Source organism: Grampus griseus (genome assembly GCF_964374135.1).
Source record: "Grampus griseus genome assembly, chromosome: 11".
NCBI lineage: Eukaryota > Metazoa > Chordata > Mammalia > Artiodactyla > Delphinidae > Grampus > Grampus griseus.
The window spans coordinates 6,447,692-6,474,955 of NC_139005.1; the positions used below are offsets into that span (position 1 = coordinate 6,447,692).

At 51.8% G+C, this 27,264-nt stretch overlaps 3 protein-coding genes across 4 annotated transcripts; 1 reads left to right on the forward strand and 2 right to left on the reverse strand.

Moving 5' to 3' along the window:
* Window positions 1–2,569: 2,569 nt before the first annotated feature.
* Window positions 2,570–12,975, reverse strand: C1R (complement C1r). 2 transcript variants are annotated; one of them, XM_082665390.1, is made up of 11 exons: window positions 12,819–12,975; window positions 11,860–12,088; window positions 10,416–10,608; window positions 9,954–10,100; window positions 9,664–9,860; window positions 9,229–9,376; window positions 9,000–9,121; window positions 7,135–7,213; window positions 6,633–6,788; window positions 4,129–4,203; window positions 2,570–3,448 (listed from the first exon to the last, which is right to left on the reverse strand). In XM_082665390.1, coding segments are annotated over exons 1-11 (2,118 nt in total). In that variant the 5' UTR covers window positions 12,821–12,975; the 3' UTR covers window positions 2,570–2,678. The 2 variants fall into 2 exon arrangements, with proteins under 2 accessions (XP_082521516.1, XP_082521515.1); XM_082665389.1 differs by lacking the exon at window positions 12,819–12,975 and adding an exon at window positions 12,183–12,294.
* LOC309829333 (uncharacterized protein) lies at window positions 4,409–6,518 on the forward strand (the record flags this gene model as incomplete). Its single annotated transcript, XM_082665202.1, has 3 exons — window positions 4,409–4,482; window positions 5,393–6,204; window positions 6,490–6,518. The coding sequence occupies 3 exons, from the start codon at window positions 4,409–4,411 to the stop codon at window positions 6,516–6,518; spliced, it is 915 nt and encodes a 304-aa protein (XP_082521328.1).
* A 2,258-nt stretch (window positions 12,976–15,233) lies between the features above and the next one.
* C1RL (complement C1r subcomponent like) lies at window positions 15,234–26,970 on the reverse strand (the record flags this gene model as incomplete). The annotated part of the gene is given in 7 exon segments (XM_082665529.1): window positions 15,234–17,265; window positions 19,411–19,485; window positions 19,611–19,736; window positions 21,163–21,349; window positions 26,029–26,305; window positions 26,889–26,940; window positions 26,943–26,970. Coding segments are annotated over 7 exon segments (1,584 nt in total). The 3' UTR covers window positions 15,234–16,426.
* Between the last annotated feature and the right edge of the window lie 294 nt (window positions 26,971–27,264).

Here is a 27,264-nt window from a genome sequence, read left to right on the forward strand (position 1 = left end):
GAGCACAGGCTCTGGACGCGCAGGCTCAGCGGCCATGGCTCACGGGCCCAGCCGCTCCGCGGCACGTGGGATCTTCTCGGACCGGGGCACGAACCCGCGTCCCCCGCATCGGCAGGCGGACTCTCAACCGCTGCGCCACCAGGGAAGCCCGAGACTAGTATTTTTTTTTTAATTGACGTATAGTTGACTTACAATTTTGTGAATATATATATATTCTTTTTCATATTCTTTTCCATTAGGGTTTATTACAGGATATTGAATATAATTCCCTGTGCTGTATAGTGGCACCTTGTTTTTCATCTATGTTATATAGAGTAGTTTGGAATCTGCTAATCCCAAACTCATAATTTATCCCTCCCCCTGCTTTCCCCTTTGGTAACCATAAGTTTGTTTTCTATGCAGAGATTAGTATTTTTTAAACTGAGGACAGAAGAGCTACCTTAGGGTGGCCATTGCCCTAACAAGGTGTCTTACGAAAGCCATGGCCTGAGATTAAGAGTTCAGGGACACTCTGGTCTGTTTGATGTGACACGTGGCTTTCAGGAAAACAGTTTTTATCAGAAGCCAAAAGGGGTATATTTGTGGCCCATGAAGAAAGGACTTTGATTTTCCATGGACCAAAAGGGCAAAATTCAACAGCTGACATTAGGCTGGTGGTTAACACATGATGAAGTAACCAGAACTCTAATCAAAAGGTCTGAAGAACCAAATGGGACTTCCCTGGTGGCGCAGTGGTTAAGAATCTGCCTGCCAAGGCAGGGGACACGGGTTCGAGCCCTGATCCAGGAAGATCCCACATGCCGCGGAGCAACTAAACCCGTGCGCCACAACTACTGAGCCTGTGCTCTAGAGCCCGCAAGCCACAACTACTGAGCCCGCGTGCCTCAACTACTGAACCCGCATGCCTAGAGCCCGTGCTCTGCAACAAGAGGAGCCACCGCAATGAGAAGCCCGCGCACAGCAACGAAGAGTAGCCCCCGCTCGCCACAACTAGAGAAAGCCCGTGTGTAGCAATGAAGACCCAACGCAGCCAAAAAAAACCCCAAAAACCCAACAATAGGAAACTACTGGAAGTATCGTGTCAAATCAACCCAGCAGCATAAAGCCATTTACTTTATTCCTTAACTCGACACCTGCCAACTACCTTCCCCTACCTGCCTGTCGTTACATGTGCCATGGAGTTGACAGTGTACCCTGGACTACAGAGTTTTGGGCAGGAGAAGGGGGATTCCTCTAGAGAAAAAAAAAAATTGGAAAAATATTAAGAAACATGCTTGTGATGTGGAAATTTTCCTTCTTTTTAATAATTGGAGGAGTAGAAAAAAAATCAACCTGGAATCTGACAAATAACAGCAAAAGGAAGTCCATCCCTGCCAGAGAGAATCTTTACTCTATTTGGGTTCTGCCCTCGCGGATGGGCCGAGGTATTGGTGAAAGGATTCGCTTGTTGCTGCTGCCTTGGACAGTAGGATGGGGCTGTTTTTTTGCATCATTAGCTGTAGTACCAGATCATTTCCCTGGGTGAGGGGCAGGGAGGGGTTTTAAGTGAATCATCATCAGAGACTTTGGAGCTGGAAAGGCTCATCACCAAGGCCTAGAAGGGCTAGAAAATCATTCATTGTGGCTTAAAAGACATCAATCGTACGGCGTTGCAAGTCGCTTGGGAATAACATGTGTGCTTCACCTGAAACTCAGGAAAAGACTTAACTTTTAAAAAAGCAAGTGAATTGTCACATTTCTTTGGTCAGAAGAAAATAGACTGGTGGATCAGCTCCTCATGCTGGGGGAAAAAAATGCAGCCAAGAGGACTTTATGGGAAGGACCCTAGTTGAAACAGCACTAGCCCAGAAGGGGCTTGAGGGATTTTGGGATTCTCAAAAGTTGCTTTTACCATGATTTCTATAATCAGAAAAATATTCTATGAAAATGTGACTTTTTACTTTCTGCATAGCTGTTCTTCTTGTTTTTCAATTTTCCATGCAACATAATCAAGAATTTATTTGAAACACCTTATGATATGAACTGAAATAAACTTGGCAAACTACAATTATCCTGATGTTTTATTCATTCATTTATTATTTATTCATTTATTCCTTTTAATTCATTTTACACAATGGGCTTTCTCATAAAATTTTATTTGGAAGGAGTTCTATTCAATTACCCAATGGTTATAAAAATGGAAGAGGGGCTTCCCTGGTGGCGCAGTGGTTGAGAGTCCACCTGCCGATTCAGGGGACACGGGTTCGTGTGCCGGTCTGGGAAGATTCCACATGCCGCGGAGCAGCTGGGCCCGTGAGCCATGGCCGCTGAGCCTGTGCGTCTGGAGCCTGTGCTCCGCAACGGGAGAGGCCACTGACAGTGAGAGGCCCGTGTATCGCAAAAACAAAAAGAAAAACAAAACAAAACAAAAAAAATGGAAGAGAACAATGATAACTAGAGATTGTGGAATATATCTTCTGCAACCCTGGGGCGGGGGTGTGGGGAATAAAGGTGACCTTTGGGTTATTTTAGGTGAAGAGTGTGGATGGGATTATAGAAAAGAGAATTTATTTCACACAGTGTCTTTCTGCATCAGTGATTTTAATATGGATTCTTAGTGGTTGTCAACAGCCGGTTAGATAATCTTTTTTTTTTTTTTACACCTTGCTCTTTGGATTCTGACCTAATGAATTCCGGGCTCAGTCCTCCTCCTCCATCTCTTTCTTGATCCAGTCAACGTAGTTGAGCAGTTTCGTGTAGAACCCGTACCCTCTGCTGCAGCCGATGCCCCAGGATATGATGCCTGTCGCCACCCAGCGATCATTTTTCTCATCCCTCACTGCAAAGACCCCTCCGCTATCCCCCTGACAGGCATCTTGCTTTAGAGTCGGGTCCCCAGAGCAGAACATGTTTTCAGAAAACACATCTTTCCTATTTTTTTTCCGGAGCCATCTCTCACAATCCTCTCGCTTAGCTACGGGCAGACGGACAAACCTGAGGTTGTGAGAAAGTCTCTCCTCCGTGATCCCAAAGCCACTGACATAGCCCATGAGACCCTGGTCATAGAAGGTCTCGTTGTCGGGGAGGCAGATGGGGAGGAGGTTGGGGCCCAGTGTGACACTGTTTTCCAGCTCCAGGAGGGCGATGTCCCCCTCGAAGTTGTGGGACTCTTCCTGGCGGTAGTCGGGGTGGATGCTGACCCTGCGCACGGGGTGGTTGGCCAGCTTGGTGATCTCTTCCACGTTGACGTGGCCCAGGAACACGTCCACGGTGGCGTTGCCCTGCGCTTCGTACTCCTTGGGGTAGAGCGTGTGCGCGGCCGTGAGGATCCAGCGGTCGCCCAGCAGCGCGCCGCCCCCTCGGCCGTGGATGTTGGTGAAGGCCTGCCAGGGGAAGTTGCCCAGCTTTGCCTTCTGGCCTCCAACGATGCGCTGCTTCTGCTCCACAGGGTTGACGGGTTTCCCGCACACTGGGGAGGAGAAGGGGGCCGGGGTGAGGGGGCGGGGAGAGAAGGGGGCGTGGTGGGGGAGAAGGGGGCGGGTGTGGGGAAAAGGGGGTGGGTGTGGGGAGAAGTAGGCGGATGGGGGGGAGAAGTAGGCGGATGGGGGGGAGAAGGGGGCGGGGGGAGGGGGAAGAATTCAGCGCCCGGCACCGCGGTCTGTTCCCTCCCCTTCGCCCCCTCCTTTTAGCTCAGGGCCCTTTCTTCTCTCTCCTCCCTCCCTTCCGTGTTTGGTGTACGGTCAGCCTCTTCTCCTCGTTCTTGTTTATTCTTCCTGGGGCTTTTCTCGCTCATTTTTCCTTTTTCTTTTTTTGGCCGCGCCGCGGACCCGTGCCCCCTGCAGTGGGACGTGGCGTCTTAACCACTGGACCGCCAGGGAAGTCCCTTTTGCTCTTTTTATTTTTATTCCTCATCTCCCACCTGCTCAGTGAAAAGTCCAGGAATGTCGGGGCAGGTCCAGCTCTCTGGGTCCCTCTGCCCTTCTGCTGGGGCGTATCCTCGCCTTTTTCCTGATTCCTCCCTCACCCCCTGTCTACCTTCAGCTTCAAGCTGGAGCGTCTCTCCCTTCTCTGTGCCATGCCTCCTCTGAGGCCCTGCAGGGCTGCCAGGGCTGCCAGGGCCACAGAGGACGGTGGAGGGTTTCCACTCACCTGGCAAACACCGAGGCATCTTCTCTCCTGCCAGCTCATTCTTCCACGTGCCCTGAGCTGTGCAGATGTACTGCCCTGAGGGGAGAGGGGCTGCGCTCAGGCTGGGAGGTCGTGGGCAGGGGCCAGTGAGCACCAAAGTGCGGGAGGGAGAGGTCAAGGATCAAAGGGAAAGGTTCAAATATATGTGGATGGGCTATTGAAAGTGTTAAGAGGCTCCATACGTATATTTTTGTTGTAATGCTAAGTGGAAAAATCAGAATGCTTAACTATTATATTCGACATGATCCCCATTTGTGAAAGTAGACACAAAACCTGCAAGGAACTTATCAAACTTCCATCAGTGATTGCATCTTGGTGCTGGGTAGTAGATGTTAACGGTAGCTATGGTTTTTTTTTTTTTTTTTTGGCGGTGCTGGGTGGATCTTAGTTCCCCAACCAGGGATTGAACTCACACCCTTGGCAGTGAAAGAGTGGAGTCCTAACCACTGGACCTCCAGGGAATTCCTGGTAGCTATGTTTTCTGATCACAGACAGTGTGCCGGTGCTCATTGCTCAGAACTTTATCTGCATTATCTCATTTAAGCACCACCGTGAGGCTTTCAGATATGCACCATTATCCCCACCTTATAGACGAGGAAACTGAGTTTAAATAATTTGCACAAGGTCGGGCTTCCCTGGTGGCGCAGTGGTTGAGAGTCCGCCTGCCGATGCAGGGGACACGGGTTCATGCCCCGGTCCGGGAAGATCCCACATGCCGCGGAGCGGCGGGGCCCGTGAGCCATGGCCGCTGAGCCTGAGCGTCCGGAGCCTGTGCTCCGCAACGGGAGAGGTCACAGCAGTGAGAGGCCCACGTACCGCAAAAAAAAAAAAAAAAAAAAGTTTTAAAGATACCCACAGATGAACTTGAGAGTAATTTAGTAAACCTCAATGCAGAAATTCACAACATAGCAGCCTGAGAGGGTATGTGGGGAGAAGGCTGAGGAAGTCTCGCTGATAAAGCTGTAGTGGTGGTGGTGGTGATGGTGGTGGTGATGGTGGCGGTGGTGATGGTGGTGGTGATGGTGGTAGTGATGGTGATGGTGGTGGTGATGGTGGTGGTGATGGTGGTAGTGGTGATGGTGGGTGGTGGTGGTGATGGTGGTGGTGATGGTAGTGGTGATGGTGGTAGTGATGGTGGTGGTGATGGTGGTGGTGGTGGTGGCAGTAGTGGTGGTGATGCTGGTGGCGGTAGTGGTGATGGTGATGGTGGTGATGGTGGTGGTAGTGGTGATGGTGGCGGTGGTGATGGTGGTGGTGATGGTGGTGGTGATGGTGGTGTTGGTGATGGTGGTAGTGATGGTGGTGGTGGTGATGGTAGTGGTGGTGGTGGCGGTAGTGGTGGTGATGGTGGCGGTAGTGGTGATGGTGGTGGTGGTGGTGATGGTGGTGGTGGTGGTAGTAGTGGTGATGGTGGTGGCGGTAGTGGTGATGGTGGTGGTGGTGGTAGTGGTGGTGATGGTGGTGGTGGCAGTAGTGGTGATGGTGGTGGTGATGATGGTGGTGGTGGTGATGGTGGTGATGGTGGTGGCAGTAGTGGTGGTGGTGGTGGTGGTGATGATGGTGGTGGTGGTGGCAGTAGTGGTGGTGATGGTGGTGGCAGTAGTGGTGGTGGTGGTGGTGGTGATGGTGGTGGTGATGATGGTGGTGGGGGTGGCAGTAGTGGTGGTGGTGGTGGTGGTAGTAGTGGTTATGGTTGTGGTGATGGTGATGGTGTTGGTGATGGTGGTGGTGGTGATGGTGGTGGCAGTAGTGGTGGTGGTGGTGGTGGTGATGGTGGTGGTGGTGGTGGTGGTGGTGGCAGTAGTGGTGGTTATGGTGGTGGTAGTAGTGGTTATGGTTGTGGTGATGGTGATGGTGTTGGTGGTGGTGGTGGTGGTGATGGTGGTGGCAGTAGTGGTGGTGGTGATGGTGATGGTGGTGGTGGTGGTGGTGGTGGTGGCAGTAGTGGTGGTTATGGTGGTGGTAGTAGTGGTTATGGTGGTGGTGGTGGTGATGGTGTTGGTGATGGTGGTGGTAGTGATGGTGGTGGTGGTGATGGTAGTGGTGATGGTGGTGGTGATGGTGATGGTGGTGGTGGTGGTGGTGGTGGTGGTGGTGGTAGTGGTGATGGTGGCGGTGGTGATGGTGGTAGTGATGGTGGTGGTGGTGATGGTAGTGGTGATGATGGTGGTGATGGTCGTGGTGGTGGTAGTGGTGATGGTGGTGGTGGTGGTTGTGGTGGTGGCGGTGGTGGTGATGGTGGTGGTGGTGATGGTGGTGAGAAGAAGCTGCTTATGAGATTCAAGTCTTTCTTTGTATCAGTTCAGGTGTTTCCTTCTTCAGCTTTATTAGATGCCTCTTGGTACCTCTGAAGCCAGTGCCCTGGATAAATATCTTAATATTCACTCTGTAGGAATTCTATTGGAAGAAATTGCAGAAGATGTCCCAACAAGAGGGAGCAGACTGCCATTTGCATGGGTTCCTACCTCGCTCAGACTTGCTTCTGCCATCTCTGGTTTGCATTTTGTAATACGGCTCGTGGCAGTAGTACTGGATACGGGCCTGGTAGGTGTTCACCCCCGTCGTGGTGGTATAATTGAAGGCTCCATTAGGCAAGCTTCGGGGCTGCCCGCAGTCCTTGACTTGGAGAGAACACAGGGCCGTCTGAGAGCTGGTAAGGATTGTACTGGAACTTCAGTGGGAGAAAGGTGAGCAGTCTGCCCACAGAGCAGGAGTGGACCCGCAGAAGCTATGGTGAGTGGGGGGCTATGGTGAGTGGGGGGCTCTCGTGATGTACGGGAACTGGATACAACGAAATTCAGCCCTGGGTACAGCCTGTCAGTCCTGCTGAGATGAGGGCTGACTGGTTCCTGGATGGGCCAGAGGCTTCAAAGGATAAGTCAGGGGAGGGTCTTTTTGGGGAGATGCTTAGGCCAGACCCCTCTTCCCTTCTCCTCGGGGGAGACACGTCCCTGAGTTGCAACTTACTCTTGCACCTGGGCATGGCGCGATGCCATGTACCATCATCCTGGCAGACAGCTGTGAAGGACAGGAGCGCCTGTTTGCCCTGTTTGATCAGAGATAGAGGTGCTGTTAGTACAAGGAGGTGCCGCAGCTCCCTTCCTGTCCTCGCCCACACGGGAGCAGTAGGGATGCAAAGTCATCTCTCAAGCCCTCAGACCTTAGCACCCATGGACATGGCTCCTTGGTCCTTCTTCCTAGCCGGTCCTTTCAGACCAGACTTACACATGGGCGCACGTGAGCCACACAGCAGGAAGTCAGACCTAGGGCTAGTTGTTAGACCCAATAATCCTCTCTCTAGATTCTTGCCTGTTTCCACTGAGGTCCAATTGAACCCCACAATTTTAAATTAAAAAAACAACAAGCCCAGTTGTGTGTTCTCTGCATTGAAAAACAAAAGTTTCTGCCCTGAAGTAGAACCATGTTTCTCTTCCTCTGGAACACCTGTCGTCACCTCATCGCCCCTAGACTGTAGTCTTCTTAAGGGCAAGGGCCTTTCCTAAAATACTAGCGCAGCCCAGCCACTTTCAAGGGTGCTTGAGGATGCTGACGTATGCTAAGTGCTGTTGTAGGTGAGCAGATGGCAGGGACCAGGGCAGGAGATGGCCCCCTCTGAAATGAAAAGTAATTGGACAAAATGAATGAGTTTTATTAAGATCAACAGTCATCCCAGATAATTCGCCCTGGAACTGATTGCAAGAGAATGTGTACGAGGATTAGGATGTCCCAGTGAAATGTAAATAATGTGAGAGAAACCATGTGACTTGTTTAAAACTCTATGATGTGAATGACAAATGCCAAGGTAAGGGTGCGGGGGACGTAGGACGTGGTGAGTTGTAACCTGAGCAGAGAGGAGGGGTCTAGGACACTGAATCCTTCCTGGAGCGAGGAGCAGTTACCTGGCTAACTCAGCTTGATGCAACATTCAAAGGTAAGCTCCACGAAGCCTGCATGAATATGTGTTTCTTTTCACTGTACTTCCCACATCCGGAACACTGCCTGACACTCAGTAACACCCAGAATGTTTGTTCGGTGACTTTGCTACAACTGAAGGACAAACCAAAGGTCTCTTCTCTGTTTCACAGTAGGTCTTCCAAGTGGCTCTATTGAACAAAGACGGGATGTCCAGTCCCAGGTCCCTGGCCAGGGGTAATTCCAACTGCATGCTTTTTAAAAATAGCATTTTAATTTACCAGCTTTTGTGAGATTGAGCAGTGGAGAAAACCACATATTTTCCTGAGTCTGCAAAGCTAAGGACAGGGTGGTGGACCTGGGGTAAGACCACCAATGTACAGAAAAGAAGCCCCTTCTTGTTGTTAGGTGGGATGCTGCCCGATTCATGAATCATTGAATAAAGTCAGTTAGGTCTTAAAAAAAAACACCAAAATCCCAAAACCCAGAGCCCTGGAGCAAGAGGCAGGGGGTTTGGTGGTAATCCTTGCTGCACACAATCCCGGTACTGTTGAGTTGCTCCTTGCACTTCACCTCCGCCCCCGCCTCTTTCGTTCCTAACTCTACAATGAGTTATTGGGCAAGGCCAGTAGCTCTTAAACTTGGCTGGGCAGTAGTATCACCTGAGTAGCTTTTAGTAATCCTGATGCCCAGGCTGTACTCCAGACCCATAGACTAGGCTCTAGCGGGGGACCTGGACATCAGTATTTTAAAATCCTAAGTGTTTCCAAAGAGCAGTCAAGTTGGAACAGGCCAGGTGGCCCTTCCAGCTCAAACACGTATGATTCCACTTGGGGCTGAGCCTCAGTCTGCTGTGGGCCTGGCTGTGCGAATTATTCCTGATGCTGGGCCAGTTCCTTCCCCTCAGCTGTGGCTCTTACCTCCATGAGCTGGTAGCCTTGTTTGCAGGTGGCGATGAAGTAGTCCCGGAACTCGTACTGAGGCTGCAGGTCCTGGATGATGGTGAACGAGTCTAGGGCCTTGGGCTGGGGACACTTGATGACTGTCAGGGAAAGCAGAGGGCGCGTTTATTGCAGAGCCACTGGCCTTCTTTCTACCCACTACATCCTGCCCCCTTGCTGGCCAGCGAGGGGCCCCGGGCAGCCTTACTTTTGCTGGTGTAGTGCAGCTTCCAGCCCTGGCTGTCCCCTGACTCGTCCGTGAAGAACAGCAGGTCCACGGAGTTGCTGCTGGTGTCAATGGGCTCTGGCCTGTGCTTCCCACAGAACTCACCGATGTTCCTCTTGTTGGCATAGATCTGATGGGGGAGGAGGGAGGGTCACCTCTCCAGTTCAGACTTTTCCCCAGGGCTGGAGCGGTGGTGCTGGTGGTGGGGATCCTGCTTTCTGTATGTTTTCAGCTGGAGGGTAAAAGGGATCCCCAGTACCCAGCTGCCCGCTGTGTAGGAACTTGCCCAACTCATGTGTGATGTTGGCCATTGCTGTACCAATTGGCCAGAGGGTCCAGCAGGAAGGAGGGGTAAGAGAGCCACGTGGCGATGGGAGGAGAGGACAGGGCGTCTGGGGGTGGGGAGGTCTGCTGCACCTGTAGCTGGTCGTAGGGACAGTGTACTTGCTCGTGGTCATCGATTTCGAAAGGCTCCAGGAACTTGAGTTGGAGGGTGAGGCCCCGCTCTACCCGGATGCTGTAGTTGCAGCGTAGGTCGGGCGGGTAGGGCCGGGGGTACTCCAGGCTGGAGATGTAGCCCGATGGCTCTGTGAACAGCTCGCTGCTGCACTCGGCTGTGAGAGCAAAGCCGGGAGGGGGGTCACCCGGAGACTCGGGCTGGCCCGGTGAGCCCTTGCTCGGTCTCTTCCTCCCAACCCTGACCTCACCCTGGCAGGAATGCCTGTCCTTCTGAAGCTCGTAGCCTGGACGGCAGGAACAGAAATAACCACCAACGTAGTTGTGACACAGGTGCTGGCACAGGGGCTGGGGACTCTCCTCCACCAAGTTGAGCTGGGAGGCACATTCGTCCAGGTCTGGAAGAGATTCCGGAAGGAAGGATTCAGTTCCTGCCGGGGGACTTCTGTGGTGGCGCTGTTCTCAGCGAGGTCACTCACCAGAGGCCTAAACAGACAAAGCCAGCTCCTGGCCGCCTGGGCCTCCCAGCCCCTCTAACGCCTTCTGGGAACTGCCCAGTGGGGACAGGGCTCAGGTGGACAGCCCCCTCCTGGAAAAAGCTCTCTTGGGAAAAGCAAGGCAGGCCAGGCTTCCTGCTTCTTTGGAGTCAAGGTTCTCCTTTTCCGGCCCCCGTGCAACATGAGGGCTGGAACACGGGCACAGGGACCACTCACCCACAGCTTGGTAGTAGGCCAGGAAGCCCTTGTAGAACATGATGGTGCCGTTCTCCTCGTTGGAGAAGTCCGTGTGGAAGGTCAGCAGCATCTTGTTCCCTTGGGACATAAATTCCTTCCTTCCTGGAGGGTTGCCCAGTGGAGAGCCCAGCTGCCCACAGAACCTCCCCAGGGTTTTCTTATCGGCAGAGATCTGGTGGAAGAAGGATAGTGGGGTAGGGAGACAGTTGTTGAGGGGACACGTCCCACGTGGAGGGTCAGTGAAGGTCATCCTCCTCTTGTCCCAGCGAGAGGATCATGCCTCCTTGCTGGACGGCCGCCAGCTGCTCTCTGCCTGCTGCATTCTGGCTGTTGCAAGCTTCCCCAGGTGCCTTTCCTCTGTCCCCTGCATCTCCATCCGCTAACTCTGCACGTTATCCTGTCCCGCAAACATCGTCCTTCCCCTTTTATGACCCCCAGCATGTTTCAGACCTTTCTTCACTCCCATCTCCTCCTGTGCCCGCCTCCCACTGGAATCCTGGTGGCCTCTACCTGGCCTCTATCATTCCTTCATCCCTAGAGCCTGGATGGTCTGCTTCACCTTCTGCCCTGTCCTTCCACCTCGCCTCAGTCAAACCACTCACGTCCAGCCATGCCTCGTGATGGACTCAGCTGAACGTGAGCCCCCGGGGCCTGGTAGCCTTAGCAAGCATGGCCGAACTTCCCTTACCTCTTTCTTCACAGATTCCTTAACCCCTCCAGAGCAGAAGGCATCCCTCCCCCCACCTCATTCTTCACCATCCCTTGCCACCAAGACCCCTCGCCTCCAACACTGCCATCTCAAGTCCTCTGGGCTAGGAAGATGTTTCATTTTCATGTTATTCTCTTATAACCTCCAGGAGGTCTCCTTGGAATAGTATTTATGGGCTGTGTGCATGCCCTACCCGAATCCTGAGTCAAGAATCTCATTTTTATTGGATGTAGAAAGATGGGACTGGGACGGTGCCCTTGGTCATGACAGAGGTGAGGAAACAGCTCCCTGTACTTGCTGAAGCCTATGCTTGAGCCACCACCATGAACGTCTCCCCTCCCCACGTCCCTGCGTTCCTGGTGAGGTGGCAGCCAAGGAGATACTCTCCATGGAAACAGGGAAACTGAGGCACAGCGATTTCCCAAAGGCTCCTAGCAAGTAAGAAGATGGGGAAGGTTTTTCTGATTCCTGTAGGCAGTACATTTCCTGAGAGTGGGGCCCGTACCTTCCCTCTGTGTCTCTCCCCTCAGTGCTCCCCTAGGGGCTCTCAAACCAGTGGACACTCATCCACGACATCACTTGACTCTCAGAAACCCCACCTGGCCATCAGCTTTCACAGGCTTGGGGTTTTGTCCACAGGTGGGGTCCTATACAGGGTTCCCAGGTTCCAGAGACACCCAGCTCTCCCTCTGCCCACCCAACCTGAGCCCCTACCTTGACATAATCATAGAAACAGCCTTCCGAAGCCTCCAGGTCAAACTGCCGGAAGACGAGCTTCACCCTGTATCCCGTGGGGACCGTGATCACAGTGGTGGTCTCAAAGTTGTCGGGGTAAGGCTTGGGGTACAGAGGGGAAGTCACTTCCCCATAGAGCTTCCGAGGGGTGAAGACGGAGCCTCCCACCCTGTAGAACAGGACTGGCACCAGGACGTATAAGAGCCACCTGCCAAAAAGAAAAAAGGCATCGGTAGGGCTGGAGGGGTGCAGCAGCCTTGCAGTTTGGGCAGTGGCTGTGGAGGGGGTGGGGATGGTCATACCGCCGGGCGTTTTCCTCTCGGCCCATTCTAGACCTCACAGAGATGTTCTGGGGGGCGGGGGCGGGCGGAGTGTGGAGGTTGGTCTCTGCAGCTGCGGCATTGGTGCACACTCCCCGGGGCGGTGTCCAGTCCGGAGGTCATCACGCTCCCTCCACCTCTCTCCCCAGCCTCCTCTGCCCTGTCCCATCACTCCCCTCCCCTTCCCGGAATAGGGCTGGCTTGGGACCCGTTAATTGGGGGTGAGGGTTTCCAGTCACGGCTCTCCGAAAGGGCTCCCAAAGGCTCAGCAAAGGCCTCTGGGAGAAACCACCTATGGAAGATGGTTTCGGGCACAAAACGCCGCCTCTCCGGGGCTGAGTGGGTCCCCCATCTCGCTGCTCCCTAGGAGCTGGAGGAGGAAGGCAAGGTGGCATCACCTCCTGGGTCTGAGATCTCCTCTTGCCCTCAGGAGGAGGGACGGGGGGCACGTGTTTGCACGTGTGCACGCATGTGCACGTTGGAAGGGGTAAGGTATATACGGAGGGGAAGTGTGTTCCCGCCTCCCTGAGTAGATCTGGGGGCAGAGTTGCCTCCCGTGCCCAGGATTCTCTGCTCTGGCTTCTCCCTCCCTCCTTGGTCCCCATTAGCCTTACTCACATTTCTCAAGGCCTGTTTTTGGGTCTCTGACTCTCCTGACAGCGTCTTCATCCACTCTGTGTCCAGGGAGAGCAGAGTCACGCAGAGGAGGGAAAGGGGAGGGAATGAGGAGGAAACGGGGGGGACCATTACGGGAGGAATGTTGTAGGGAATGAACTATTTGCATAAACAAAAACCAAAAAAAAAAAAAATCTGTTTCCAGTGTAATTTAGTTTTGGTTTTGAAATCCCCGATGGTGGTGCCACCTGCTGGCCACATGGGGAAGGTCTAGAGATGGGTCTGCATTTTTAGGGACAGAAAAAAGCCTTTGGTCGGAGGCCCAGACTTTCGTTTCTAAATCTGATGGGAATTCCCTCTTTCTTCCGGGACCTTCCTGGGGTCTGATGTTGTTGTACAAGGTTCCTACCAAAAGGGCAGTGGAGATTGCAGTTGAGGGTGACTCTCTTTCCTGGACCCTTCCTGTCCTTAGTCGCCTGGCACCTGGTCTGGGAGCAGCCAGGGTTTCAATGCCCAGGATGATGTGACAGGAACAAGGGCTGGAGAAGGGTAGTGCAGGAGGGCACAGAGGAGAATGGAGTTCGGTTGCCCTGGGGCCCTGGGCTACTTCACTCATCAATGACACGAAGAGCAAGGATTGCTGTGACCCCAAAGCAGCGCCAGGCTCAGTTTTAAGACCCTTGTTCCCCACCTCAGTGAACTCAGGCCTGCCAATGAACTTGTCTCTTCGAGAAGCAGGGGCAGCTGAGGACAGGATAGACACATCCTCTTATCCTCAGAAACTGGTCAAGAGTTTGAGCCCCTGAGTGTCCCAGCTGCCTAGGGCTGGGCAAACAGTGTGGCTGTAAGACCGACCACTAGTGACTTGGTCTTTTCTGAGAGAAGGCCAGGCCCCCGGGAGGGAGAAAGGGCTCTCGTCTCTCTTGTCCTCCAGGCCATCGTGTCCTGTTTGAAACCTTTGCTCTTTGGGGAAGACTTTCTTCAACTCTCCAGGGCTCAGCGACCCTATAGCGGTGTGCTCCACAGGGAGACGCAGATCCAGAACAGGCCTCTGAGTTCTCAGGCCTCTGTAGTCCATCCTGCTTGTTTGCCCTATTAGATGAATCCCTCTGTCTCTCTACCCACCCACCTCCTCACTTATCCATTTGGAAGCTACCTATTTAAAGTGCCAGGCACTTTCCCAGGCACTGGGCTCGCCAAGATGTGGCAGCTTCCCGTTAGGCAGTGGCCAGGTCCTCACTGAATGTAGTTTGAGAGCAGGCACATGGGAGAGGCAAGATCAGGCCAGGTTGGAGGGTTGGAGGATCTCCAGCAGGTTTATACATCAGAGCCGAGGACTGAGTCTGCCGGCAGGGCTGATCCATGATGATCCGTGGCCTTGTCAGGTGAGGAAGGACAAAAGGTAGGGAAGAAGGATAAGGAGGAGGTCAGGAGGCAAGAAAGGAGGGGAATCTTGTCTAGCAAACTGCACATTAGTATCTGGACAGCAGTATGTGTGTGCTGTGCGCTTACCACGGGGCAGGATGGCAGATATGCAGGTAGAGGAGGTGATCCAAGAAGGTAAGTCTTGGCAGAAACTCTCCCATTCCTCCTAGGGATTCTGAGTTCTGTCCTGGTACCATGTGGCATGACTGGAAACTGACAAGCTTGGACCTCATTAGCTCAGTCCCAGTTGGATTCCCACTCTGCCCAACCATACAAAATAACCTTGACTTACATGTTCTGTTATATCCTTGATGTATACCAAGGACAGCAAGAAGAAACAGCCAAGTGAAGATTGCTCAAGCATTTGTTTTCAAACCAGTATTGAAGACACTGTTATATTGATCATTCCTTTTAAGATGTGATTCTGGGGAGAAAAAAGTTTTCTCTCTTAACATAATGGTATGTTTCCCTCTGTGGATATATTTACATCTATATATCTATATACCTGTACCTATAACTATATCTACCTGTATCTATCTATATCTAGACCTGTCTAGATCTAGATAGATAGATACAGACATATAGATATGTATAGGTATATATTTTTTGCCTTGGCAGGGAGAAACTCATCATGTTCTCAATAATAAAAATAAAGAAGACAGGGGCTTCCCTGGTGGTGCAGTGGTAAAGAATCCGCCTGCCAATGCAGGAGACACGGGTTTGAGCCCTGGTCCGGGAAGACCCCACATGCCGCAGAGCAGTTGAGCCCGTGAGCCACAACTACTGAAGCCCGAGCGCCTAGAGCCCGTGCTTAGCAAAAAGAGAAGCCACCTCAATGAGAAGCCCGTGCACTGCAATAAAGAGTAGCCCCCACTCGCCACAACTAGAGAAAGCCCGCGTGCAACAACGAAGACCCAACGCAGCCAAAAATAAATAAATAAATTTTAAAAAATTAAAGAAATAAGACAAATAAAACTAATATATACTCATTAAATAAAATTTAGTGGAACGTAGGGGAAAACAACACAGCCAAAATTATACCACTAAAAAACCCTCAGATTAATATTTTGAGTATTCTGTACTATGTATAGGTTTAAAAAATTGAAGAAACCACATGTATGTATAACTTTGAATCCTGCTATTTTCTCAAAGATAAATGTAACCTTTAACCATATAGCTAACTCGACCTTGAAGTCTAGCAAATTTGTTCTCTTCTGTTTTATGTATCTGTCTTCTATTTCCAGTTGAACAATTGTTTTTTATTTGTGTCTTTTTATGTTTTCCATTTGAACAACTGTATTTTACTTGTGTCTTCTACTGTGACATCAAGTCCTTACTAAAAATTAAAGAGTTGGTCTTTTCCGGGAGAGCAGTGTGCTTGATGTTGGGGACATGGCCCAGGGTGTCCAGCAGCTCTGGGGGTGCCTGCAGGACCGTCCAGCCCAGGGCTGGGCTCACCGAGGTGTCTGCAGGAGTGCGGCCAGCAGGAAAGTGTGAGCCAGCTGCTGTCAGCTTCACCGAGGCAGGAATTCCCAGGAGGGAGAATCTAAAAGGATGCGGGGATCGGGGAGTGGGCGATACAGTAGGTCTTGAGGACACCTGAGAGCCGTCGAGGTGTACTGGAAAGGACATGCCTTCGCCGTCCTGTATCAGCTGTGGGGTTTGGAAGAGTCCCTTTATCTCCCTGAGTTTCAGTTTCCTCCTTGGTAAAACGTGGATAATAACTCATCCTTTGCAAAGCTGGTGTGAGGAGTTGGTGAAGTAACACACGGGAAGCACCTGATAGAAGAAGATACAGAACAACGTAGAGCTGTGACTATAATTGCAGCCAAGGAGTTGTGCGAGGTGAAGCCAAGACTATGTGACTCTTTGAAAGTCGATCACAGGGGCTTTGAAGAGTTTCAGAAATGAACTGAGACTACTTTCCCACACTGCACTTGAGCAGGAGGATGAGGTGACTGTCTCTCGGGAGAGAGACGCCGCGTCCCGGGGGATGAAGTTCAAAGCGGAAACTCGAGGAGACGTGTGGGTGTAGCGAGGAGACGTGTGGGTGTAGCGCGCAAACCCGCAGGAAGGTGGAGGGTGAGAAGGGGGCTGAGGGACGCGGAGGATTTCTCTGGCTCAGTGGTTTGCTGCAGCTGTGACCTGAATAGGAATCTCTGTTCCCACCGCCCCACGCCCAGGGTTCAGTCCTCAACCCAACCCTCTCCCGTCTGGGCTCCACGGTGGGTGCCCCTGCTCAGCACCTCGGGGTCATCCTTCCCGCCCATCACTCCTCTGATCCAGTCCACGTAGTTGAGCACTTTGGTGTAGAAGCCGTACCCCTCACCACACCCAATGCCCCAGGATACGATGCCCGTGGCCACCCAGCGATGGGCACGATCGTCCCACACCACGTAGGCACCACCACTGTCCCCCTGGCAGACACTCTGCGGCCGCGTGCTGTCCCCGGCGCAGAACATGCCGCCGGAGAACACCTCGGTCCTCCGCTTCTCTCGGAGCCAGGCCTCGCAGGCCGCCCTCGGGGCCACGGGCACCTGGGAGTATTTCAGCTCCGTGGTCAACCAGCCGTTCTCCACGCCAAAGCCACTGACGTAGCCCGCCAGGCCCGGGCGGTACAGGGCCTTGCGGTCGGGCAGGCAGACCGGGAGGAGGTGGGGGCCCAGCGGGACACTGTGCCGCAGCTCCAGGAGGGCGATGTCCCCGTGGAAGTTGTGGGTCTGGTCCGGGCGGTAGTCTGGGTGCACGACCACGCGGCGCACCGGGTGGCCGCCCAGCTCCAGCAGCTCGTCGATGTTCGTGTGGCCCAGGAACACCTCCGCGCGCCGGCTCTTCCCGAGGAAGATACCGTCCTTGGGGTAGATGGTGTGGGCGGCGGTGAGGATCCACCTGTCGCCCAGCAGGGCCCCGCCGCCTCGGCCGTAGATGCTGGTCAAGGCCTGCCAGGGGAAGTTGCCCAGCTCAGCTCTGGAGGCACCAACGGGCTCCCTGTTCTGGGCGATGGGGATGACCGGCCGTCCGCAGACTGGGAGACAGGAGGGGTAAAGTGAAAAACCAGCTGCTGCATCTGGAAACCTACTTCTGTGAAGTGCTTTCTCCTGCCTCCTCAGCCATTTTAAAGCCACTTTTTAAATTTAATTTTTATTTATTTTTTTTGCCGCACCGCGCGGCATGCAGGATCTTAGTTCCCCAACCAGGGATGGAACCGGTGCCCCCTACAGTGGAAATGCAGAGTCTTAACCACAGGACCGCCAGGGAAGTCCTAAGCCACTTTTTTAGACTCTTGGTGGGACCTTCTTTGAGCAAAACCGTGCAGCAGGCAGTTTGTCTTCAGTGTCTCCTGTCCTTGTTTATAAACAAATAAAATTTGTTTATTTATTTATTTATTTATTTTTGGATGCACTGGGTCTTTGTTGCTGTGCACAGGCTTTTCTCTAGTTGTGGCGAGCTGGGGCTACCCTTGAGGTGCACAGGCTTCTCATTGCGGTGGCTTCTCTTGTCGTGGAGCACAGGCTCTAGGCGCGCGGGCTTCAGTAGTTGTGGCACACAGGCTCAGTAGTTGTGGCTTGTGGGCTCTAGAGCGCAGGCTCAGTAGTTGTGGCACATGGGCCTAGCTGCTCCACAGCACGTGGGATCCTCCCGGACCAGGGCTCAAAACTCGTGTCCCCTGCATTGGCAGGCAGACTCCCAACCACTGCGCCACCAGGGAAGTCCCATTTCTCCATTTTTAACATCTCCCCCTCCCAAAGCACTACGTCAGGCTCCGCCCCTAGAGCTTTCTGTGACTCAGGAGTAAAACCTGAGAAATGTACTCAGATTGGGTTAGAAAGGCATGTTTGACTCAAAAAACTGGGTTTCAAAAATGGTGGACCTGAGGGAATTCCCTGGCGGTCCAGTGGTTAGGACTCTGTGCTTTCACTGCCGAGAGTGCTGGTTCCATCCCTGGTGGGGGAACTACAGTCCCACAGGCCGCTAGGCTGGGCCAAAATGTTAAGAAAACCAACCCTCCCCCCAAAGAACCCCAAAATGGTGGACCTGAACCCTCCTCTATTGCTGGTGGGCATGTAAAATGGTGCAGTCACTGTGGAAAACAGTGTGGCAGTTCCTCAAAAAGTTAAACACAGAGTTAGGATGTGAACCAACAATTCCACTCCTAGGTCTATACTCAAGAGACCTGAAGACGTGTTCAAACAGAAACTTGTACATGAATGCTCACCGCGGCAATATTCATAAAAGGCAAAAAGTGAAAACAACCTAAATGTCTATCAATCTGTGAATGGATAAACAAAATGTGGTCTATCTGTACAGTGGAATTCTATTCAGCCATGAAAAGGAATAGAGTACTGGGACTTCCCTGGCGGTACAGTGGTTAAGACTCCCTGCTTCCACTGCAAGGGGTGCAGGTTTGATTCGTGCTTGGGGAACTAAGATGCAACATGCTGGACAGCTCGGCCAAAAAATGAAAAGAAAAGAAAAGGAATGGAGAACTGATACATGCTACAACGTGGATGAACCTTGAAAACATTATGCTAAACGAAAGAAGCCAGACGCAAAAGGCTATTATATGATTCCATTGACATAAAATGTCCAGAATGAAATCCACAGAGATAGAAAGTAGTTAGTGGTTGCCAGGAGATGGGGGAAGGGAAAGTTGGAGTTTCTTTTTGGGGTGATGAAAATGCTCTAGAATAAGTAGTAATGGTTGCACAACATGGTGAATACACTAAAAGTTACTGAATTGTACACTTTGCAAGAGTGATTTTTATGTTATATGAATTTTATCTCCAAAATTTTTTTTTAAAAAATGCTGGGCCTTCTGGCGCTGTGGCATTAAGGTAGGGAAATATTTTGGGGACAGAGAGCCTCTCTGTGTATCGTTAAAGCAGACCATGTCAAAAGAGGGTTTTCTCTTATTTCAACTCATCTGTCCCTCTGATTAGCTTCCTTCTGGCTTTTCGTTTCCCAGTTATCCCTTGATCCTCGAAGGAGAAGGGATGAGCTCCTTCCTTCTTTTCTGGGCCTTCTTGGTTCCCCTTTTCTGCCTCATTTTCTGTCTTCACCTCCCCCTTCCTATTCTATGGCTGTCCTGTGCCCTTAGACAGGCCCTGTGCAACAGCTGAGGCTTGTCTGGGAAGTAGCCAACGTCATGGTGCCACAGGTCCCCACTTACCAGGCACACAGCGAGGAACCTCCTCCCTTTCCTGTGTCTGCTTCCAGGGCACCTGGGCAGTGCAGGTGAGTGTCCCTGGGAGTGAAATGAGGGAGGCACAGAACAGGCTCAGAATTGGGAGGAGGGGCTGAAAGAGGCTTCAGACCTCTTGGGGGGAGTGAGGCAGGTAGGAGCTGGTTCTTCAGCAGGTGGGGACTTACCTGCGGGCATAGCCTGATAATAGGGCTCTTGGCAGTGGCTCTGGATCTCAGTGGAGTTGTCTCCAGGTGTGTTGATGGCCTCAGGGTCCCCACTGGCCTGGCTGATGGGCTGACTATGATTCATACCTAAAGGGAAACAGAGGTCAATAGGACAGAGAACAGAACTGCAAACTGGCAACCCAGGGACTGATTCTGGTCTGTGGCCATATTTAGTTTGACCTGCACAGTCTTTTTTTAATTTTATTTTTTAAATTAAAAAAAACTTTTTTTTGGCCGCATGGCTTGCAGGACCTTAGTTCTCCAACTAGGGACTGAACCTGGGCCCTCGGCATGGAACGCGCTGAGTCCTAACCACTGGACCATCAGGGAGTTCCCAGCACAGTTTTCTTCTTCTTTTTTTTTTTTATTATTTGAATTATTTTTCACTGCAGATTGTTAATGCTATAAAAGTCTGAAAGTAACTGTGAAAGTAGGGTATGGGAAACAGGCATTTTCATATATGGTTAGTGGGACTGTAAATTAGCAAAACTTTTGTAGGGAAATTTAGCAATATCAAAATTAAAATTGCGAATGTTTTTCACTTTTTTATTTCTAAGAATTTATCCTCATATATGTGATCAAAGATGTATATATGGGTTTCCCTGGTGGCGCAGTGGTTGAGAGTCTGCCTGCCGATGCAGGGGACGCGGGTTCGTGCCCTGGTCCGGGAAGATCCCACATGCTGCGGAGCGGCTGGGCCCGTGAGCCATGGCCGCTGAGCCTGCGCGTCCGGAGCCTGTGCTCCGCGACGGGAGAGGCCACAACAGTGAGAGGCCCGTGTACTGCAAAAAAAAAAAAAAAAAAGAATTAGGCAATGCTAACCACATGTATATGGGATGATCTTTAAGATATATCATTGAAGCAGTTCCCTGTCAGTCCAGTGGTTGGGACTCAGCGCTTTCACCACCGGGGCCTGGGTTTGATCCCTGATTGGGGAACTAAGACCCCAGAAGCTGCACAGCATGGCCAAAAAAAAAAAAAAAAAAAAAAAAATCATTGAATGAAAAATGGCAAATTTAAAACATTGTGACTATTAGCAACACACACGCCCACAATATTTATATTTGAGTGGCCTGGAATGTCTTTGGAAGAATACCCAGGAAATAGAGAACAGAGTCATTTCTGGACAGAATAGCCAGGGATTAGGGGCCAGAGGTTAGAGGAAGATTATTTTTTTGAAAATTTTACTGTGGGCATGTATTATCTTTCAAAAAACCTGGGGTTACCATTTGAAAATCTGGAATTTCACTTAAAAATCTGAATTTTTGGCTCCTCTTGAAAAACGAGATGATCTGCAAGTGCTGGGCCTGTAAATATGTAGGGAGACAAGAGCTGGAGCTGAGCTGGGTGCCCTGCGACTGGGCTGCTCACCAGCAGGGCGGGCCGGGCAGCAGGGGGCTGAGCCCAGGTGTCCCGAGCCCCCAGCCTCAGCTTCCGCTTGTCACTTCAAGATACCAGGGGCCAGGGCTATGGGCAGGGGCTTCCCTCCCTGCACCCCAAGGGGTTCACTCACCCACGGCTTGGTAGAGGGCCAGGAAGCCCTTGTGGAGGCCCGGGGTTCTGTCCTCAGAGGCGGGTGAACGGAAGGTCAGCCGCAAACTGTTCCCTGAGGACACAAATTCCCTCTGACCAGGGGGGCTGCCCAGCAGGGAGCCCTGCTGCCCACAGAACCGACTGGGATCCATTCCACTGGCTGTGATCTGAAAGGGGAGGGGGGGCAGGCAGGCGTGGGGTGAATCTGCACCACAGGTGGTCACAGGGTCATGCCGCAGCCTGGACCCCCAGCCCCGCCTTGAAGGTCTATGTACCGCTGCGGCTCAGAAACCGCACCACCCCACGGAGCCTTCCTCAAGTTGCTTCCTGCTCCATTACTGGCTCCCAGGTTTCTTCCGTCCATGACCAGATACCCAGCAGATTCCTTTAGCCTGCCATGCTTATCTCATACAGCCCACAATATTTCAAGAATTGAAATAGAAACTTATAATAACTGGATTATAAGTTCTCAGAAGGCAGAAACTACATCTATTTTGCTCCCCACTGAGTCCCTGATGCTCAACCTGGTACCTACAGCATCACAGCTTTGAATCAATGAATATGCAGACGTAAGTCCCTCCCGTCCAGCTTCTTCCATCTCCATCACATTTCACTTCTCTGAGTAACTTCCTGTGGCCAACATCTGAGAAGCGAGAAGACCCTCTGCACAGACTGAGCCCCTGGGGTTCCTGGCCTTCCCTGTTGTCCTTCTTTTGGAGTGTCTCTCCTCTTACCCCACAAACTATAAATGAAGCCCTTGCAAGGTATGGGATCTAAGAACACAAAATGTACACGGTGTGGTTACACTGTCTACTGTTGCCTAACTTAAATCAAAACCCTGCTCAAATGCCTTTCTATGGGGTCCCCAACCCAAGGAAGGGCACCTTGGAAGGAGTTCCCCTGGCCACCGCTTCATGTTTAATCTCTCTCCCGGGCATACGGCTCACTGCTCAGCTCATTTCATTGCTGACTTTCATATTGATCCACATATCCTGGGTTCTTGCTGGCTCTCCGTTCCTTCATTCTCCCCAGATCTTAGTCTCCTCTCCTATAAAATGGTCTGTGGAGGCCCCTTCCAGCCAGGACACCCCTGTGTCCCAGGGCAGCTCTCCAGTGTCTGCAGAAAAGCAGTGGGGAAAGTGACACCAAATACCTGCTCATTCAGAAACCACTGTGTTGTGTGTCCTACACGCACGACAAGCTTGGGTTTCACTCATTCTTTCCTTTATTCCTTTGACAAACAGCTGTTTATTATGTTCTGTGTGGGAGATGCTGTGCTAGGTGCTGGGGATACACCTGTGTATACAACTGTGTGAATTAAGACACAGTTCTGCTACCAAGGAGACCAGAATCTGGCTGAGGGTTCTGACGGGCAAAACATGAACTAGGTTACAGTGTGTTGAATTCTGCATTCGAGATGTGTGTGCGTGCGTGCGTGTGTGTGTGTGTGTGATTTACTCTGGAAGCAGGAAGGAGGGAACAATCCTATCCCTGAGCTCGAACTCCGTCAGTGACGAGGGAAGAGTCAGGCTGGGATTAAAATGATTCAAGGCTAAGGAGAACAGGGCACTGTAGGTGTTCGACAGACATAGGCTGAGTTGAATAAAGTGTAGTCCCGACGTCAGCTAAATCTGAAGAAATAAATACATGCATTTATCTCCTCTCCCACCTCAAATCCCACTAATAGGACAGCAGAGGGATAAAAATGGATATGTTATCAAGGACAAAAAGGTGAGGGGAGGTGATAGCTGCTGAGAGATGCCCACAACGTTTGCAAGGTGGAGTGGAGATGGACACATGTAACCTGAGTCTTGGGCTGGGGCAACAGAAAGCAGCAGGTTCCGATCACAGATCTCTGGGAGGTGTCAGAACCGGCGTAAGCAGGAGACGGGAGGATTCCTCTGAAGAAACCGGCTGTCACCAGAGAACACCCTTCTGCTGTGGATGTGCAGGAGGCCCCCAGCAGTACATCTGGGTCACCTCGTGGATAACCCGATTTTCAAACCTGTCGTCTGACAGATTTCAGCTGTCCACACAGAGCCTTCAAGAGCGTTCTGCACGTCACTCTTAAATATGAATGGACAGCCAAGGATTATCACACATTGCAGGAAAGTCTCCAACATGAAAAGCACAGGCCAGAACAAATGAACGGTACAAAGGAACTTGGTGAAGAAGACAGAATACAGGGAGCAGAGAAATGTTTTTTTTTTAATTTCTTTTTTTTGTGTGTGGTACGCGGGCCTCTCACTGTCGTGGCCTCTCCCGTTGCGGAGCACAGGTTCCGGACGCGCAGGCTCAGTGGCCATGGCTCACGAGCCCAGCCGCTCCGCGGCATGTGGGATCTTCCCCGACCGGGGCACGAGCCCGTGTCCCCTGCATCGGCAGGCGGACTCTCCACCACTGCGCCACCAGGGAAGCCCGAGAAATGTTTTAAAATAATTCCAATAGAGGGAAAAGAGTAGATATTGCCTCTACGAAACAAGAACAAGATTCTACAAAAAGGCACGTTTAGATAATTAGAATGCACCTTTAGACATGAAAAAATGTTAGCAGAAAAAAAAATCATTAAAAAGTTGGGATTTACAATGAGATCTCCCACAAAGTGGAACAAAAAGACAAAGAGATGGAAAACAGAACAGAATGGATAACAAAACTGGATAATCTGTCCAGAACCTAACAACAGTGAAATTATAGAAGTTCCAGAAGGAGAAAATAAAGTAGATGTCTGGAAATGATTTAAAAATTAATACAAGAACTTTCTCAAATTGAAGGGTCTTGATTAAGAGAGTCTCTGGATTAAAAGTACCCTGTACAGGGGCTTCCCTGGTGGCGCAGTGGTTGAGAGTCCGCCTGCCGATGCAGGGGACACGGGTTTGTGCCCCGATCCGGGAGGATCCCACATGCCGCGGAGCGGCTGGGCCCGTGAGCCATGGCTGCTGAGCCCGTGCATCAGGAGCCTGTGCTCCGCAACGGGAGAGGCCACAGCAGTGAGAGGCCCGCGTACCGCAAAAAAAAAAAAAAAAAAAGAACCCTGTACAATGAGTACAGAATGACCTGACCTGCATCAAGGCACATCCTGATGGAAGTTCAGATGCTGGTAATAAGGAAAATATGCTGAAAGTTCTAGAGAGAAAACACTAAGGCTCAGGAGTTCTAACAACACTAGGGCTAGAAGACCGTGTCCTTAAAATTCTGAGAGAAAATGACTTCTAACCTAGAATGTAACCCAGATAAACTATCCACCAAGTGTGAGGGGAGAACGAAGACATTCAGGGCTATCTAAGTTCCTCTAAAATGTGTTCCCTCATTCCCTTTCTGGAGGAGAATGTGCTCCTCCAAAAGGAGAGAGTAAACCAAGAAAGAGAAGGAGATGAGAGTCACTTCCAACACAGGACAAGTAAAGGAAATCTCCGGAAGGTGGGAAAAGGGAACTCCTTGACAAGTGAAGGCTTAGAAAGCAAAGAGACTGAAGAAATAAGTCATGGGGACGTCACCCCAGGTGGGATGGGGTGGAATGTCACCAACGCAAAGGAGGACCGAGAGACTGAGATTCGTACTCGAAGATGTCGAGAGATTTACTCTCCTGGCCGAGAGTTTGGGGGAGATTGGTTACAGAGAGAACTCAGCAAACTAAAAATCAAACCAAAAAACCCCAAACCCCCAAAACACTATGCAGTTATCGACTGCTGGGAAATCCAAAAGCTGGAGAAAGGAAATTGTACACCAAGTGCACAGATGTGAGTACTTCAAAGTCATAATGATGTAAAAAATGAGTATAGTTTTAACTAAAAACGATAATAGAGGTAAACTGAGAGGATGGGGGAGGGGAAACGTGGGTGGTGAAGGTCGAAGAGAGATAAAGCTAAGTCCTCATCTCTTAGAGCTGGAAGTTAATAGAGAAATTATTTATACTTCTGAACATAAACACCAGATGAAACAGCTACATGAATCATAAATGACTGCCCTGGGGAGCAGCAATGGGGGCAGGGGGAGGAGGCTGGAGATGATAAGCCTTGGCGTACTCTGATTTTTTTTAAAAAAATTATGCACATGTATTATTTGGATAGAAATAAAATTTAAGCCAAAAGATAATGTAGGGACTTCCCTGGTGGCACAGTGGTTAAGAATCCGCCTGTCAATGCAGGGGACACGGGTTCGAGCCCTGGTCCGGGAAGATTCCACACGCTGTGGAGCAACTAGGCCCGTGCGCCACAACTACTGAGCCTGTGCTCTAGAGCCCACGCGCCTACAGCCCGTGCTCCACAACAAGAGAAGCCACTGCAACGAGAAGCCCGCGCACCACAACGAAGAGTAGCCCCCGCTCGCTGCAACTAGAGAAAGCCCTCGCGTGGAAACGAAGACCCAACACCACCAAAAATAAATTTAAAAAAAAAAAAGATAACGTAAAGTACTGTTTTTAAAGTGTCCTTATTCTGAATAATGCCCTTGTCATATGTGAGGTTTTGCCATAGCGCCTCTAAGGGAAACTCATAGTCACCTAATCTTTTATTATAGTTACGTCCAGCTTCCTAGCCTGACAGAGCAGGCACTCAACATACTTGATGATGGATTTTTAATGACTGATGTGTGAGTTCCTGCTTTTGACTCCAGGGATTCGCAGTATTTGTGTGTCCCTTTATGAGACTTCCAAAGGCAGGGCCAGACCTGCTGTCCTGTCCTCTTCTATGGGGCCCAGACGGCAGGGGGCACAGGTCGGCACCGGGCCTCCGGTGGGAGGCTGTGCGCTGGGTACACCTGACCTCCCAGGTAAGCCTCGCACTTCGGGGCCGGCTGCCCCTGGGCTCCAGGCCGAGAGGCTCCCTCCACAGAGGCCCTCCCAGCTCACCGAGACGTAGTCCCGGTCACAGTCCGGGGACGGCTCCAGGTCGAAGTCCTGGAAGACGAGCCTCACGGCAAAGCCCTCTGGAGCCTCGATGTCCGTGGAGCTCTCTTGGCCTTTGACATACGGTTCCGGGTACCCGGGGGACATCAGCTTCTGGGGCAGCGGCTGGGCCAAGAGCACGGAGCCCTGCGTGGGGCAAGCCTGGAGGACTCCCCAGAGGAGCAGCCACCACCTGGGAGTGGGCGAGGGCAGATGGGACCACATGGCTGCGGCCTGGAGCCTGCGGAGATACGAACGCAGCAGGCAGTGCTGAGGGCTGAGAGGCCTGGGAAAGGCTCAGCAGCGGCGGCCTCAGCCCTTGACGCCTGGGCACCTCTGGCCACTCGCTTATTGCCCCCCCCCCGTCACCCCAATTCCTTCAGCCTCCTGGTCAGCCCGCGCTAGGAAGGTGAGTTTTCCACCATTGCCCACCTCCCGGGAGAGTCTCATCCCCGCAGGGGCTGCCTTCTGCTTCAGCCAGACTCCCCTGGGGTCTGAGGGAGCGACAGGAGTACAAGTGAGGGCCATTTATTTTTTAATTTTATTTTTCTGGCCACATGGCATGTGGGGTCTTAGTTCCCTGACTAGGCATCAAAGGCACCCCCTGCAGTGGGAGCACCGAGTGTTAACCGCTGGACCGCCAGGGAAGCCCCAGGAACATTTAAAGGTGACGGGGGTCTTGTCTGGAGCGTTGAGCCTGAGCACCCCGGGGAGGGCTGCTGGAGGCCGTGTGTGTATTCATCCGCCCCTGGGTCCCCTCCCGCATGCCCACCCTCCTCCTCCGCAGCCTCCCCAGCCTCTCCAGCCTCTCCAGGCACACTCACGTGTTGCCTGGGCAGCGAGTGGAATGGGGCTTCCCCAGAGACAGTTCCCCTGCTCTGAGTCCGGGCATCTGGAAGCCGACATCTGAGCCCTGAGGGGACCTGGCCCGGGCCAGGGAACAGGAAGTGGGGCTGGAGGAGGCCCTGCGGGGGAGGAGGGAGCAGTTACTGGAAACGCGTTGAGTAACTCTCGGCAATTCCCTTTTTCTAATTCTCTGGCTTGAGCGCCACCTGCTGTCTGATTCAGGAATAGCTCACCCACCGCAACTCGGGAAAAACATCTCGAAAACCACGCTGGCCCTCAGGAGAGACCAGGGGTGGGAGGGCACTGACTCTTGACTCTTTTGCACCATTTAAAACTGTTTAATTTTTACCATGT

Coding starts and splice junctions, on each gene's coding strand:
- C1R (XM_082665389.1), bottom strand. CDS start 12,208: ATGGGCCGAGAGGAAAACGCCCGGCG. Junction 6,789..7,134: donor CGCCATGCCCAGGTGCAAGA/GTAAGTTGCAAC, acceptor GTTCTCTCCAAG/TCAAGGACTGCGGGCAGCCC. Junction 4,204..6,632: donor CAGAAGCAAGTCTGAGCGAG/GTAGGAACCCAT, acceptor CTCTCCCCTCAG/GGCAGTACATCTGCACAGCT.